The 17,794-nt window shown below is 26.7% G+C and overlaps 1 protein-coding gene across 6 annotated transcripts in view; it reads left to right on the top strand.

Moving 5' to 3' along the window:
* The window catches only part of LOC113365921 (calcium-binding protein E63-1-like), a 397,148-nt gene that overhangs the window by 338,432 nt on the left and 40,922 nt on the right, over positions 1 to 17,794 (top strand). Inside the window, exon 1 of one of the 6 annotated variants that reach the window (XM_026607468.1) lies at positions 7,855 to 7,951. The exons of the other annotated variants lie outside the window; for them this stretch is intronic. Coding sequence (XP_026463253.1) covers positions 7,942 to 7,951 — 10 coding nt within the window. The 5' untranslated portion in view covers positions 7,855 to 7,941. Of the gene's footprint in view, positions 1 to 7,854; positions 7,952 to 17,794 lie in introns of those variants that run through there. 6 annotated transcript variants of the gene reach the window in all.

The raw sequence follows: 17,794 nt of genomic DNA, 5'->3' as shown, positions 1-17,794 counted from the left end.
CAGAATTTTCCATTGTTTTACGGTTGTTTTCCTGTCAGATTTATAAAACTTTCCATCAGATTCACAATTTTTTCAAACTCACAACAAAACAAAACCATTGTACATGTCTGAAATTTTAATATAATAGAAAACAAAGAACTCAAATTTCTAAAATGAAAATTTATTTGAATTACGATATTAACTATATTTAACAATTTATGTTATATAAATATAATTATAACTTAAAAGGAGTTACCAGCTTAACTAAATAGGGTTGCTGGCTTTTTATATGCCAAGGATTTTTATTAATAGTATTTTTTTTATTTTAATTAATAGGTATCACAATTACTATTATTTTATTTTGAATAATTTATATTCATTTATAAAATGCTTTTATAAAAACATACCATGCTTATTATTTTTAATTGTTCAATTTCAATTGAATTATTATTCTTAAAAACACATTAAAATAAAATGTGAAAAAGTTACTTGAAGTAAGAGTACAAAAGTAAAAAGCCGTGGTACTATCAATTTCAAAAAAAATATTAATAAATAATACATCTATGTCTTAGTCTACGAGAAATATTTTATTTCAAAATCAAATTATTTATCATATCAAACTCCAAATATATAATGGCTAAACAAGAACTCAAAATCACAAAATTTACACTTATTAATTTTATTCAACAATTTATATTAGATCAAGAAAAATTAGATTTAATATGATTATTCTGTTCATATATAAAACTTATTTATGACTCAATAAAATTAATTGCTTAATCATATAGAGTTTACTATTTTTTACATTGCAAGGATTTTAATTAATAGCTCTTTTCATTTTTGATTCCAATTAATCGGAAGCCAAATACTTACATATTATGAGAACACGTTCATCTGATTATTTTAAAATTATCATTTTTATTAGAATTATCCTTATCCTTAAAAATAAAATAATATGAAGTTTTCTAAAATAGGAGTACAAAAAGTGAAAAGTTCGATCCATTAAAAAAAAGTTATTCATAAGTAATGTCTTTGTCTACAAGAATTATATTTATTCCAAATACAAATTATATTATATTAAACTAAATTATATAAAAATTAATTATATTAAGGAAAACTCCTAATGTAAAATGGTAAACTAAGAAGTCAAAATCAGAAAATCAAATTTTGATTATTAATTTTATTTAGCAATTTTTAATAAGATTTAACAAAATTAAGTTTTGAAACCACTATTCTACATACAAGTATACGTTATACAAATATGGCTTGAAATAAATAATTGTTTGACCATATAGTATTTACAGGGTTTTATGTTGCGAAGATTTCAATTAATAATGTATTTCCCTTATTTTTAATTTTAATTAGTAGAAAGGCAAATAATTAAATATAATATAAAAACTTATCCGATTGATCATAGTTAATTGTTTATCTTCATTTGAAATATTATACTTGAAAATTTATTAAAATAAAATGAAGCTCCTTCAAGTAAGAGTACAAAACGTAAAAAGTTTTGACAATAAAAAAATATCAATAAATAATATAACTGGCTTTTGTTATTAAACCAAATTATATTTTGTGTCAAACTTCTAATATATAATGGCAAGCCAAAAATTTCAAATTTTATTTCATATTTCCTCTATCATGTAGGATCTCATATTACCAATTTTGCACTAGAACCGTAATAACTTGTGTATCTAAACATTGCCGATTATGTTTGTCATGTTTATTTATGCTTTGGTATTACATGATAATTATTAATTTAGAATATTATTCCGTAGATATTGTATAATCTATGTGAAAATGGAGAACGATAATAACCGTTTGATGATGAACACAAGTGCTTATCAAGCTTTAATTTCCTCTTGGATCTTTTGAAGTCACCTTGAAAACGGATGTCTGTTGATAGCATAACTTTCTTTGTTAGATATTGTTTTGCACTTTGATATATTTCGAGCTTGTCCTGATAGATGACTCACTATTTGATAAACCAAAAATTCATACTACTGGTGAAAGCAGGGCTCTTCATTGAGTGGTTTTTACATCCTTCCAGTATCTGCTGCGAACAGCTTGATGTCAAGCAGTAGTGCTACCTTTATTTCTTGGAAATATAGTTAGCTATATGTTTCCAATTGCAAATAGTTCTTATCAGGCATTGCTGATAAAAAATTCATCAGTATTATAGAAATTGCATTAACAAATTTATCAAATATAGAGAAGACAACCGTTTGAGTTGCTATCTATAAATCTACGTATATAAAAAAGGTAACATTATAGCTTATAGTACTCGTTATGTTTTGATTGCTCATAAATTTAAATGTCTACAAAAATTAAAGAAGTATTTATTTATTTTTAAGAAATGTAATTACAAAAATGCAGGTTTACATTCATTTACACCTGACTATAAAGCAATAGATATAATCATTTAAAAATATAGATCAAACTATGTTCCAAGTGAAAATAGCTTTTCCGGACATTGCAGCAAAATAAACACATTTTTTATTAAATAATGGTTTTTACAGTTGTCCGGAGTTGGACAAGTAAAACTGTAAAAAAAAAATGATTTTATAAATACAAGATTTTTTGACCATTATCAGAAATTTTGAAAATTGACATCTGGCAAGTAGATTTAGACGATACTTCGATATCTTCAATTGGGTACATACTTTGGTGCATTCAAAATTTTTTTATATAATAATTTTTTTTGATCTGTTCATTTTTATATAGTTTCATCTGAAAGCTGATTCCCATAATTCTATACTGTATGTTCTATAAATTTGCTTAATAAAATAATAGCTTTGTACAAGTAAAGCAATGAAAAGATATAGAAATCAGTGAAAATATTTTAAATGATAAAATGTATTTCAAATAGGAAGTACAACCCTTGGCTTGCCTGCTTTTAACCATCTATAAAATATAACTAATTATAAGAAAATATTCATTAAATGTCTTTATATAATAAAAGTAAGTAATTTATATATATATATATATATATATATATATATATATACATCTGTATGGCAAACATCCAATATTGACTTGAAATCCTCTTATGTATTATTAGTTGCTCTCAGGTTTTGCGTAAAATTGAACCCTGATCTCTTGTACGCTTTTACAATATGAAGTGCATTTTAAGTAAGAAAAGGTCGAAGTTCATGAATTTGAATAATTCTTTTGCAATATATTTAAAATTTATTTTTAAATATTTGCAAACATTTAAAATTGATGCATCAAACTTGCCAAGAAAACTATATCCTTGCAAAGAACTAGTGGTGTAAGGCAAATTGCTGGAACTTTCCGTACCAAAAGTTTGGGAAAATTTGATTTTAAAATTTTTGAAAAAAACTTGATTTTTTTATATTCTGAAGTATTTTAAATAATTTGAACTTTTTCAATAGATACGAAATATTGAAGCGCATAAGCGCCGGGTCTCAGTCCAATGGATAAACAATGTTGTGGAAGCCATAAAACAAAATTTATACTTATTATTGAAATCTCTATAAAATATCTGATAATTTGATGTACATATGTCTAATGATCATTTTTAACCACCAAAGGACTTTTTTCAAAAATTTTCATAATTTTCAAAAATCTCATTTTTTCAGTTTTCAAAAAAAATATTTTTTTTAATTTTTAATTCTGGTACGGTAAGTTCCAGCAATTTGCCTTAAGGCACGATGGCATGCACCACCAGTTTGAGCTAGATATTACACTTATTATTAGCATAACAATATAGAATAATCATCTGGATTATAAACATCGATTAGTAAAAAAATTTAACTAATCTAAATCTAAAACACTGCATGAAAATCATAAATATTGATCAGTAGATAAGCTTGGTATAACACTTTGCATAAAAATACAGGAAGATCAGACGGATTAAAAATAACGATCAGTAGATAAGTTCGTTGTAACACCTTGAAAAATATGCAGGAAAATCACACGGCTTATAAATATCGATCAGTAGATAAAACAAACCGTGTTTATTCAACACGTGGGATGCCGGGTTGTTTAAAAGGTGAATAATTCTGTGTTTTGATAGCTTTAGGAGATGTTTGTTTACGCGTTAAGAATTATTTGCTTTAAACGAATATCTATATATAAACACATCGATTTTGTATACTTTTTTCTTTAGTAGCATATTGTTTACCTCACAAAGCGAGCTTTTGTGGAGCTTTACCTCCGCAGGTAGGCGTGACGTCGTGCTTTTCCGCGCCCGGTCACGGAGAGCTCCCGACCCTGCCAATTAAATGGAAATGCGTTATCTGATAATACTGGGCACTGTAGGGAAAAGTGCTTTCGCAGTCACAAGTTTTCGGATGTGTCATCTTTGTTATTTTTACATTATATTTATTAATGTTCATGGTTTTAATGTCTCTGTTTGTTTGGTTTGATTGATTTTTCGAAGGATCAACGATTTGTTGTAAAACACTTCATTTGTAATATTGGTTACGTGTTTATTTTTAATATAACTACAAATTGTATTTGTATTTACAATATTTTCGAAGTTCAATATGTATTGTATTGATTGATTTTGATCTGTTATGATTTTTTATTTAATTGCTTTCGTTTTTATATCAATATATGGCATGCCTTGATTTTGGCGTAAACACTCTATGACCATTTGTTTATTTTTTAAACTAGCAAAATAAATTATAGCATAACAAGACGAGCAAATTCTCATGGGAATACAGTCAGACTTATGTCCTATGTCTATTTTGCTCTATTAATTAGTTTTAAATTTTGTCCTAGAAGTCTGATCTGTAATAAGTTGTGCAGAAATTGTTAATTGATATTCTGTATTTTGCTAATCTATTATTTACCCATCAACATAATTAAAGAATAACATAATTAAATCAAAAAACCTATATTTATTTATATTAATATACGTCAGTATAATGGTATTATACAGATAATACTGGGTTCATGTCAATATTTTACAAATTTTGTAAAATTTATTCAATTAACAATTTAATAAGTATAGATACTTTTACAATATAATTATTTTGTTTAAATTTTTTTAGTTCTTTTATGATATGACTCTTTATTTGAACAAATTAATGAAATTATCTTAATACTCTTTGTGATAAAATTATCAATTTTGATCATTATTAGAATTTAATATTCATAATTCATTTATCATTTATCTCAAATATTTATAATCTGATGTATTGACATAAAAAATTTGAGTATTTTTTCCTGTTTTTTTAACGATCATTCCATGGCGTTAATATTTGACATGGTTTAGCACAACTAGTTTCGGTTCGGATCCCAACCTCGGTCAGCTCGATATCAGGCAGCATGATATGCAATTTCTACTCCAGGTTCTAGATTTCAAACATATTCTCAAGTCAAGTATTGTCGTAAGTAATGATCGTGTTCAAAAATTAATATCTGGTTAGGATAATTGACAAATTGCATTTTAATAACACCTAGATGCCTAATTGTTCTGTTTACTAGTAAATAAATATTAATATTAAAATAAACTATTATTAACAGTCAACAATTCATCAAACAGTTTGTTTAGTAATATCTTAGATTCTATTTGTATTGCGAAAATGAACTGAATGAAATGTAAATTTTTCTCTATTATAAGTATTGAAAATAATAACAATAAGTGATCAGAGTCATAAAATGACACATGTTTTATTTAATGTATTAAATTTAATTAAATACATTTTGCCTAAAATTATTATTTTAGATATTGTCTTCTTTAAATTATTTTAAAAAAGTATGATTGGTATAAAATAGTAGATTGGCTTAATTAACATGCACTTATTCGAAAACGATTTTGCTGGTAATTAATTCAATTTATTTATTACACGAAATGTATTCAAATTTGATATATAGATACTGATTTAAAAAGCATTACAAAGTACATTTTGAAATTTACAAACAATTATTTGGTAATTCCAGTATCTTGAACGATTTATCAAAATAGATTATATATTTTAATTTATTGATAAAGTCTTTCTATATTCGTGTACATGAGTCACACGTGAATAATTTCTTAAGTATAAACAAAATTGCTTGTATATAATTAGTTTATTTCTTTGTGTTTCACTTTTATTTAGTGTGGTTATATATACACACGTATATATATATATATATATATATATATATATATATATATTGCTAAGTTTAATTGCGTTAATTGCATTGATTTATTTATATTTAATTATTGTCGTAATCCAAAACAATAAAATAAATTGTAGCAAAATAGAAAGAAACAAGTATCTACAAGATTTTACAACACTTTTAAACAAATATAGTATAAATTTAAAAAAAAAACGATAATTTAAAATATATATTTAAATGGTTTATAACAATTCTATAAATGCTTAATACGTTAAAGGAACCTGTTAAAATATATTAAAAAATAAGTCTGCTCCAAGACAGGTGTAAAAGCACCATAAATCAATCATTACGTTTCTCTTTCTCATTAGTTTATTAATTCCATTAGTATTTAATTAATCACTTATTTTCATTTTTATGCATTTTTCTTTCCAAATTTTTGCTTCTGTTCTTATTAGTCATATGCCTGTATTTTTTTTGCATTTGTCAACAAGCATAATCATTCTTCTTCTGGTAAAATATATTTGTAACAAATTTAGTTATTCTAAGGTTCAATTTTACTTAAAAAAATTATATAACTTGCGGTGCATAGCATCATGCTATAAACCATATTGCTGGAACTTCCCGTACCAAAAACTAGATTATTAAAAAAATTTTTGCAATACTTTTATAATCTTCATATAATATCTTATAATACGATGTGCATATGTCTAATGTTTATTTTTGACCGCCAAATGGCAATGTCTTTACTTTTTTTATTGGATCTACGGAAACGCTGGACCTGCCTTTACCAAAATGTTACCAGTTGTTCATTTCGTCAATACAAGTAATGTTTTTAAATTATTTAAATCGGCCACTGCGTTATCTCAGAAATTGATATACCATTTTTGGCTCTTTTTCCTCGTATCTCCAAAACGACTAGACTTGCCTTTACCAAAAACTAATCAGTGCATCTCCTTATCAGTTGGAATTAAACGTTTTTTGAATTATTCAAATCGGTTGATCCGTGTTCACGAAATCGTCGATGAAAATTTGTATCCGCACACGCACACACACACATGTATTCATTTTTTCTAAGGTATGTCAAAATGTTCAGGAACCTCTGAAACGTAAAGAAATATAAAAATGTTCATTTTCGATTTTTTTGGTGATTATTATAACTTACCGTACGCGAAGTTAATAAATAAAATTATATATTTTTATTATGATACTCAAAATATATTACACTTGATCTGGAATAATCTTAATGCGATTCCATAATAATTCTTTTGTAATCCACAAAAATATGCGATCTAATCAAATTACGACTTACTCAACAAATATCAATAAAAATTTCATAAATATCTTATCTACAATACATTTCTCACTAATCACAAAATAAATTTCATCGTAGGTGCAATATATCACAGATAAAACCATGAATCGCCTTGAGTGATGGATGCGTCGACGAATTTTATAGGTTTTTATTGACGTTCGGCGAATGTTTTAAATAAAACATTAGGAATGTATCGGTTTCTTTAAACTGGCCTGTGCGTAAATCGTTTTAAAGGATTAAACGAGCCATCAATAAAACAAAAGCAAACACTTATTTGTACCTCTACTGTTCTTGATATTGTTCTATATGATGTTGCTCCGACCTCCGAATGCAGCGTAGTAAGTGTTAACGCGCGTTTCAGTTCATTCTACGCTTCAAGCGTGCTAACATGTGTTTCTGAGAAGAAAGATCAGACCAGTGAAAATTATGTTCGATTCGAGAAAATTGCTATTTGGTTTTTATAAATCGGTTTCGATAAATATCACTGAGTGTGTATGGTGACAAAAAACATTTAAATCAGCTGAAATAAGCAGCCTACATAAAATTTAAGCAGATTTTTCGGATAACCGTGTAATATGTATGAAGGTAAAAAATTATTTTTATTATTATATATGTATATATATATATATATATATATATATATATATATATATGTGTGTGTGTGTATGTTTGTATATATAGATATTTATTGTTCGCACTATTTCTTTAAATATTTTTCCCTTGAAATGAAGAATGAAAAATCATTTCCAAACTAGTCAACAAAATTACTGAATGCCTTTCCGTTTGTAATTATATTGATATAAAAAATAGACTGAATTTGAGTACAAATATTTGATGGACTTTTAATATAGTTCATTTAGTTTGGTACTAAATATATTTTTCAGGGTCTATAATCTCTTGTATTAGTTTAAGTACTGTTCAACTTCAAGGGGAATACAAAGAATCTTTAACATTTTTCTGTTAATTCTAGTGTAATTGTTTGTAATTATAAAATTTTATTAGCAATCTACAAAATAATATTTTGCTGGATCAATGATGTAACTATACATACTTTCATCCAGATAATTAAATGAATGATAATTTAAATTTGATTACAATTATTTGTAGGACTATTATTATAGTTTATGGTTCTAAATAATATATATTTATTATAATTAAAAATATATTCAATACATTATGAATACTTGTTTTAGTTTACATACTTTATACTTCAAGAGGAATACAAAGATTTTTCTTAACATTTTTTTGATAATTTTAATGTAATTATGATATTTTATTAGCTATCTTTTTTCGAAATAATTAATTAATTATCCTTATTTCAATGTCAATTCATACATTCTTTTTAACATTAATCAATTTATTAACTTTATTTAGGTAGAAACAATCCGAATAACTTTATTCATCGAAAGCATTTTTATACACATATTTTTCCTGTGCTAAAATTCCTCTAAAACTATATAATAGGATTTTTCTCAACATTTCCTTTTGATAATTTTAGTGTAATTGTAAACATTGTTTTGCGGAATCAAATAAAGTACTTACACGTGTTTTTATCTAAATAATCAATTAATTATGCATATTTCAATAATTTTTTTAAATAATCTATCCATTTATTAACTTACTTACGTTATAATCAAACTAAATACACTATTTGATTGACTGGTAGTATTTTGCACATTTCTTCCTGCACTAAAATTCATTCAAAACCAAATTATAGGATTCTATTCAAGAATATTTGTTTAGTGTGTATAGTGCAATTTTTAAGTTGAATATAATTTTTAAGTTGAATATATAATTTAAACTTCGTGAAGAGCTTTTTCATAAATCTTCTTTATTTAATTTCACGCTTATGATTTAATACGCTTTTATTAATATTTTGATTTAATTTGGATTCGCTAATTAGGCGGAGTTAGTTAGAAGTCAATGTTTAACAATTTAATAATAATTTCTAGCTAATTTGCTCCACCGACTCCATCTTATATTTTTTGTTGGCAAAATAATTCAGAAGAAAATTGTTATTGCATTATAGAGTATAATGATTGTTAATTATTATGAATTGTTTAAGGATTGAAATAACTTAAAATGATTACTTAATTATTTAAATTAGGTATTTCAGGGTTTATTAAAATTTTTACTTTCAATTTTTTTTCTACATAATAATGTATTTATAATAATACAAATTATTTGTATATATGAACTGAATTTTTAGAGTTGTATTATAGAATAATATAATTTCTGGGGACTATTAAAGTTCGAAAGTAATTGAAAAAAATATATATAAACCATCATTCAATTATATTATTAATAGGGATATGAAGTTCTATAAAATTAAAATAAAAGATGAAAATTGGGAATTTTAAATAATTTTTTTTAAAGCTAAAGAGGAATATAATGCCTTTTATAATAATTTGCAATAGTCTTGAAGATTTTTTTTATCAAATTCACCAGTTAACATATAAATGCAGGACAACATATAAAATTCCATTTTGGCATTTAAACGCAAAAATATTTTTTTGTTTCTTTATAAACAATATCATCGATAATTATAATTAACCATGTTTAAATATATCGATAATTTGATATATGTAAGGATTATAAAACAATATTTTTGTTATTCCCATATTTAACACTATTTTTGCTTCTGTATTTTAGATAGTAAACGGATGGTCTATCTGATAGACTCATATTTTTAATAGTTATTTTTTTCACTATTGCATTTTGATAATTTTCTTATTATAAATTACCCAATAGGGCTGATATATTAAAATAATCATATGAATATATTTTGAAGTATGGTTTTGTAAATTTTCATAATTATGACTTGGGTGAAAAATAATTTTCACCCTTTTTGTCATGAAAATACAAATAAAACAGCATTTGCTATATTTTCAGTAATTATAGAATCACAGCTGTAGGGAAAATGAAAATCAAGCATCCATGGTAATTAATTTATTTTTCAAACATGTAAAACAATTAAAATACATATTGTGTTGCAATAATTCTATTGTGATTTATAGCAGCATTGGTTTTATTAATATCATAATTATACGTTAGAGAAAATTCGAACCGCTTATCGGAACTACAATTAAGTGATAAAAATCGATTTATAGTTTTTATTTCCTCCGGAAGAACTAATAAATGCATTCATATATATATATATATATATATATATATATATATATATATATATATATATATATATATATATGCAGCTCTACATTCGCTTATAGGAAGCTTTTTAATTTTATTTATAAACAAGTTTCCTATGCAAAGATTATAAATGCACGAGCAACTTTATTACTTTTCTATGAACTTTAAAAATTTCAAATAATTTTCCGGCCAAAATTTAAGCATCTTATAAACTTATTTTCGAAATTGCACGTACACACATATATAATGCATTTATACAAGTTTAGTCGGTGTATGATATTTTCTTAGTACTTGATTATGTGTTTATTTTCATGTGACTTGCTTATAAATAGCCCAGCTATTCGTGCATAGGAAAACTTAGTTTATAAATAATGCATATCAATGCTATTTGTTGTGTACTAGTCATCGAAATAATGAAAAGCCATTCCGAATTCTATCTTATGGAATTTCAATCGCTTAATCGGTGATATTTGTCAACAAATGATAAAAGTAATCTTGCATAGGAGGAAAAATTTATTTTTGCGTTTGATTGATTGCGTTATCTTTGAATAAAACCGAAATACTATGTGAATTACATTGGCATATTCTAACTGCATATCTGTGATCAAAATGATCAGATCTAATCAAATATGAAAATTTTAATTGGGATTTAATATGAATGAATAAATATTTAAAAAAAATTACATAATTAAAATGTACACTTTTTTATTTTTTGTAAAAGCATCTATTACATTGAATGTTTAAAATACAATTTTCTATTAAAATTTTATTTCTTCAAAGCTTTGTTTTCTGCAAAACGAGCTCAAACACTGACGTCTTCTTGCAAACACTTTACTATAGTAGTACACCTACGTTTGTTTCATTTAATTAAATGTTTCTTTTACGATTTATTTAGTACTAAATTCTAGAGAAACACTTTTAAGAACAGAATTTCTAGAAAATAGTTTACTAGTACGCATAGATTTCTCTCGTAAAAGTAATAAATTAAATAATTTAGTGACAGTAATATTTTCAATATAAAAATCTTTTAATATTAATTCAATATGTAACATTTTATACATTTAAAGTAATTACTTTTCATTTAGTAAGAGTAACATAAAAATCAGATACGAAATTAGCAGATATACTTTTCAAAAATATATATCAACCAAAAAACACCTTTATTATAATAACATCATGGTGTTTAAAAATATCCAAAGACTTAGATATCAATAAATATAATCATTTTTCACCAAACACTTTGTCTAAAAGCACTTGCTTGACTTTTTTGTTATATGAGTGACACTGCTGTGCGAGCCAACATACCGCCTAAGTGTTTTTTGCCGAAAATGTTTAAAGATTTTTCAATCACTTTCAATAAAAATGATTTAAAAAATTTAAACTAAATCTTATGAAACTAGCAACAATTTAGAATAATCAATTATTTATTTAACTCAAAAATAAATATTGTAGCTGTAAAGTTCGGCAGGCTTTAAGTTGTGTATAGGAGACACTCGTACATATAGGTCGACAAACGACAAACATATGGCCTTTAGGTGCCTTTTGAAGCAAAAGGGTTGCATTTAATTAAAAAAATTAATATATAAATTAAGTTAAATTGAGAACTAGTTATTAAAACCAACTTATTTGAATTTTATTTAAACTATTATTGATAAATACAAGCATTTTCTATAATTTACTATAATTGTATGATGTTTTATTTGGGGTAGGGCAGGGTACAAAGATTCAATTTAACTTTGAGCAGTTATATTGTGAAAACTAAACCAATTGTATCTCAAGAAATAACACATATTAAACAAACAACTATGTCTAGTAACAAACCCAACTTTTTCATCATTGCAGAAATATGTTTTCCTTGTGTTTTTCGAAAATCTTCAACCTGGTCCTTTCTACCCCATAGGTGAAGTAAAATGGGACTGCCAGGGGGCAAACAGATCCAGTGTCTTATTTTTAATTTCGAAGAGATTTCACAAAATAATAACTACATTATTCAACTAATGCATAATTTAAATTTCATGGCTACGTTTATGCACAGATATAACACTGTATATAACCCGGATCTAGTATTTTGTCAGAAACAATAACGATCAGAGTCGGAATAAATATTTATTTAACTTATTCCTTTCAAAATTACTTTCTTTAACTTAATTTACTTATTTATTTACTACTTTTTGTGGTTTGCATTTTTGCCAGGGTAAATGCTCAAATGTTTTTTTTTACCCTATCCACATGTATGCTTTTATAGACGTTATATTAAAAAAAAACTGTTAAATCTAACTTGAAAATAAAAATACATCTTATAAAACAATTAAATAACGTGTACTTAGGAATTATATTGAGGTCTAGTAAACTAAACAACAGTGCTCACAACCAGAAACAACTAACAACGAAAGGAAATAATTTTGTTATGGATTTTCAAACATCGCCGTTTATCTCCTGATAGCGACGTTGCATGAAACAATATGATGCCTGGTTAGACATCTTTTTCCCTCTACTTTCAAATATTGTTGTTGGACAATTCTTAACTTTACTGGTTTTAGGGATATCGGTAGTGGTGAACGCTCTACCCAATTCATTCAATTGATATGACCCCACATATGTTGTGACATTAGTAAATTAGTAACAACTTCACAAATAATCTAGAATTAAATCGAGTTAAAAATACCTTTGTTATAGATTTTCAAACATTGCCGTTTATCTCCTGATAGCGACGTTACAAAAATCAAGATGATCCCTGGTTATACATCTTTTGCCCTCTACTTTCAAATATTGTTGTTGGACAAACCTTAACTCTACTGGTTTTTGAGATATCGGTGGTGGTGGACGATCTACCTATTTCATTTAATTGACACGATTCCACATATGATGTGAAATTAGTAATTGAGATCACAACTTTACCAATAACATCTAGAACTAAATTGAGTTAAAAGGAAACACAGTGAAACGATTCGAACGGTTCTAATTAATTTGAACTTAAAACTATACTGAATAGGATATTGATAAGGTGGTGTCTGGCAGTGGTGTTGTCGAGCCGGAACGCGCCGGAACGTCGTTCCGGCAAATCATTTTTGAGCCGGAACGCGTTCCGGCAAGAAAAAAAATAAAAACATCGCTACATACAGAAAATGATTTAATAAGTAAATTTTATACGTTATTATTCAACTAATTTTTATTAAATGTTATTATTGTAAAAAACATACATATATGTGCACAAAATGGGTTTTGTAATAATTTTTGTTTCTTTCCTTTTTGAACGGAACTGGAAAAACATGAAAATCGGTTTTAGAACCGGTTTTTAAATTTTAGCGTTCCGGCAAAAAAATATTAGCACAAAACCACTGGTTTTATCAAAGTCGTTTTTAATTTAGTAACAAATTGAGGTGTATGAACTTCTTATAGAAAAAATAATATTTATAAATTGAATCTTACATTCATTCGCATTTCTTATACGCTAACATCTACATCATAGGTTTCTATTCATGTATTTTTATAGCCTTACGTGTGCCTATACGTTGCATTCTATACTACACGCCTTACATCTGTACCATACGCTATATTTCATTATATACTCTCAAATTCCTACATTGTATACCGAATACACCTAACCTATATCTACTATATATCCTATTACCTATAATTTCCCTTACACGCTACATTAACCCTACCGAGATTCGAACCCGGGTCCGCCGCGTGGCACGCGACGACCTTATCCACTACACCACCGTAACGCTACAATCAACCGTCTTTTTTCGCGTGTCGTCGCGCCACCTTAGTATTAATTATCTAATTAATTAGAAAATGACCTGCGGAAACAACAGTGCGTCCCATATTATATTATTAGTGGGGGTACCCGATAGGGTAGTGGTTAAGGTGCGCGACTTCCACGCGGAGGTCCCGGGTTCAATTCCCGGTATAGGCAATAGATAGGTAGAGATAATACATAGGGCGTAAGGTAAACCTATATAATATAGGTGAATATATAAAGTAAGAAGTAAAAGGTCTGTAGGTATATAATAAGATAATGACGGTATAGATATCTCACGGTATGATAGATAATAGATATCTATATATGATATACAATAATATAGTATAATATGATAGGTAATAAGTTATCTATCATATTATTAATAGAAAATATAAATTAGACAGTAGTATTTATAAGAAGTAAAAGGTATGTAGGGTATATAATAAGTTAATGACAGTATAGGTATCTCACGGTATGATAGATAATAGATATCTATATATGATATACAATAATATATGATAGTATAGTATGATAGGTAATAGATTATCTATCATATTACTAAGATAAGTCTTATGAAGTATTGTAATAAATCTTGAGTACGTTTATATCATAATAAATACATGTAGGTATTAATGAATACAAATAATACCAGAACAAATATAATTAATGTCATTGAAGAATATAAATTATGTACTCAATGATTCCCTCATACTTGTACAATTTAATGTATAGACTAGCTGTGTATAATAGAGTTAATTATATAAAAAGTCAATATATTAGATTTGTGAGTTCTTATCGAAATATATCAAATTTTTTGAACCGGTTTATGAACCGGATTTTAAATTTTAGCGTTCCGGCAAAAAAAATATTAGCACAACACCACTGGTGTCTGGTTATACATCTTTTTGCCTTTACTTTCAAATATCGTTCTTAAAAAAAATTCTACCGTTACTAGTTTTTGAAATATTACTGGTGGACTTTTTTACCAGTGTGTATATTAGGGTGGTCCTTAATATAGACATTTTCAAACTTACTTGCTCCCAAGGGCTCAAATGGTTCCAATGATAAAAAACAATTCTCTGACAGTTTTAGCTCTTAATATTAACTTTTAGATTCAATCAAACTTTGTAAGGAAATAGCATAGAAAAAAAATTGAAAATTAAAAAGAAAAATTTTAGCTATAAAAAAAAGTAAAAATTCCTGTCATTTTTTATTGAAAATTCGACGCCCAGCAAAATTTTTGAAAATTTTTTCATGCTATTTCCATACAAAACTTTGATTGAATTGCGCTCTATCTAAAAGACAATATTAAGAGCTAAAACTTTCAGAGAATTCCTTTTTATCAATTTGGAACCATTTGAGCTCTTGAGAGCAAGGAAATTCGAAAATGTCCCATTATAAATCAGGTTTGATTCAAGTAAGTACGTATTGCAAGAATATTTTCTCCATTGGATGTCGTTCTCAGAAAACCATTTAATTTTGCAAACTATTATAAGTTGTCAATACTCTATCCTATGAAGCATATTTATTAATTTTAAATTTTCGCGAAATGCAGCCATCTGTATTATTATTACGTCCACGCGCTATAGGTTTCGTATATTTCGCATCAGAATCTCATCGCAAAAACTTTATTGAATTGCGATATAATACCATTTTCCATTATCGAAAAGTAGAGAAAGGATTTTTATGGTGGCATCGTAGAAGACGAAATATCTAAAGAATACAATTTTAACGAATTGTGGTTTATTTTCGTAGTCGCGTCGTCGAGACCTATATCAACTGGTGTGTGCCGTCGAATCCTATTTTGTTTTTATTCGTACCTCGTGTCGGCTACAACTTAAAATAAGTTTATATAAGAATACTAGCGACGGACATAGAAAGAGAGTCAGCAAACGGTTTCGAATAAAACTTTGAGGCAGGCCGATATTTATGAGCAACGCTAAAAATATAGTCATCATGGGAAGGTATGCCAAAACTCTATGCCATAAAACAGGTATATAATTGTAATCAGTGGGATTCACGTGGTTCACTAATTGACTGCAATTAATCATTCTGTCGTCACAAAAATGAATAAAATTACTGCTTATTTTGTAATTGCAAACCTACAAGAAAAGTGTGGCACAACTCAAAAAATTTCAGGTAACACTGTTTGTGCGCATTGTATTTCAATTAGATAAATCTTAAAGCCTGAAATCATTATGAATGATAAATACAGTCATTTTTTATTGTATGGTAGGGCGGGGCACAAAGGTCCAATTTGACTTTGGGCAATTCTACTGTCTAACCCAAAACAATTATATCATAACTAACATCACGTATCAAACAAACAACTATCTGACCATGTTCAGTAAAAATCCAAGATAATTCATCATTCTACAAATATTTTTTTACTGTTTTTCAAAAACTTGTAACTTGCTCCTTTTTATCCCTATAGGCGGGGTTAATTGGGGTTGCTAGAGGGTAAGCAGATCTAATGTTTTATTTTAATTTTATAAGGTTTTTACAAAATAATAGCTACGTTATTCAACCAATGCAAAATATAAATTTTATGGAATGATGAATCAATGCATTTTTTGCATTGCATTTTTTGTAATAATTTTAGCAGAGTTGGAATATCTATTTATTTAATATTCCTCTTTTGAAATTGCTTATTTTAAATTATTTTTATTTTTTTATTTGCTATTTTTTATTTGCTATTTTTAATTTTTTTACTCGCGACTCTATCCACAAATTGGCAACAAGTAAAACTGTAGGGAAAATATAACTTTAAAAATATAAAATCTTCTGACCATTGACAAGGATTTTGAAAATTGACTATTGATTTTGAATTGATATTTTAATGAATCTTAAATTGCTATTATATTTCTATAATCCTGGTAGTGTTGAGATTCCTAGCCGGTGTGTTTGGATGATCCTCGAAGCGGCTTTTGAAACTGCCTGAATATGTTCATATTTTATCGTTTATTCTGATGAATTTGGAACACATTCAGTCTAAATAGGGAAAGACGAGTTTTTGAAGCCTACATTTAATACAAAAAACTACCGCATGTGTTAAAGTAATAATCAATCCAATGAAGTAATCTCAATTTCATATAAAATTCAAAGTTTTTTATATTTGTAATATACAGCTAATATTTTTTTTGATTTGTGTCACTTTCTTTCTTATTTAATATTACTCTCATCCTTCTTGATAGATTTTTGCAACAATTTAAAGAATTTAAATTCTCTTTGATGAAACCCGATAAAGTTTTACGATGCTTAGTTTTGCGAAACGATCGGTCGAACAGTTTCTTTATAAATAGCAGATAAGTGCAAAGTTTTGGCTCACATTTTGGCCAAAAATCCCGAACTGATCTGAAAAAAATCTAAAATTTCTCGAATGTATCAGTTGATAATCGTGTTGATTAGTTTTAGTATAGATCAGACCGGCCAGTTTCTTCGTAATTATGTATTAAAAAATCTTTGACTATTTTAGTAATACATATTTTGTATGTATGTATTAAAGATAGAGTTTATGGTCCTAACTACATAGC

This window comes from Ctenocephalides felis, unplaced genomic scaffold, assembly GCF_003426905.1.
Source record: "Ctenocephalides felis isolate EL2017-DRISC unplaced genomic scaffold, ASM342690v1 CF-g0.4_SCAFFOLD_01170, whole genome shotgun sequence".
In the NCBI taxonomy this organism is placed as follows: Eukaryota; Metazoa; Arthropoda; class Insecta; order Siphonaptera; family Pulicidae; genus Ctenocephalides; species Ctenocephalides felis.
Note: the sequence above shows the minus strand (reverse complement) of the source record. Positions and strands in the feature narration are given on the sequence as shown.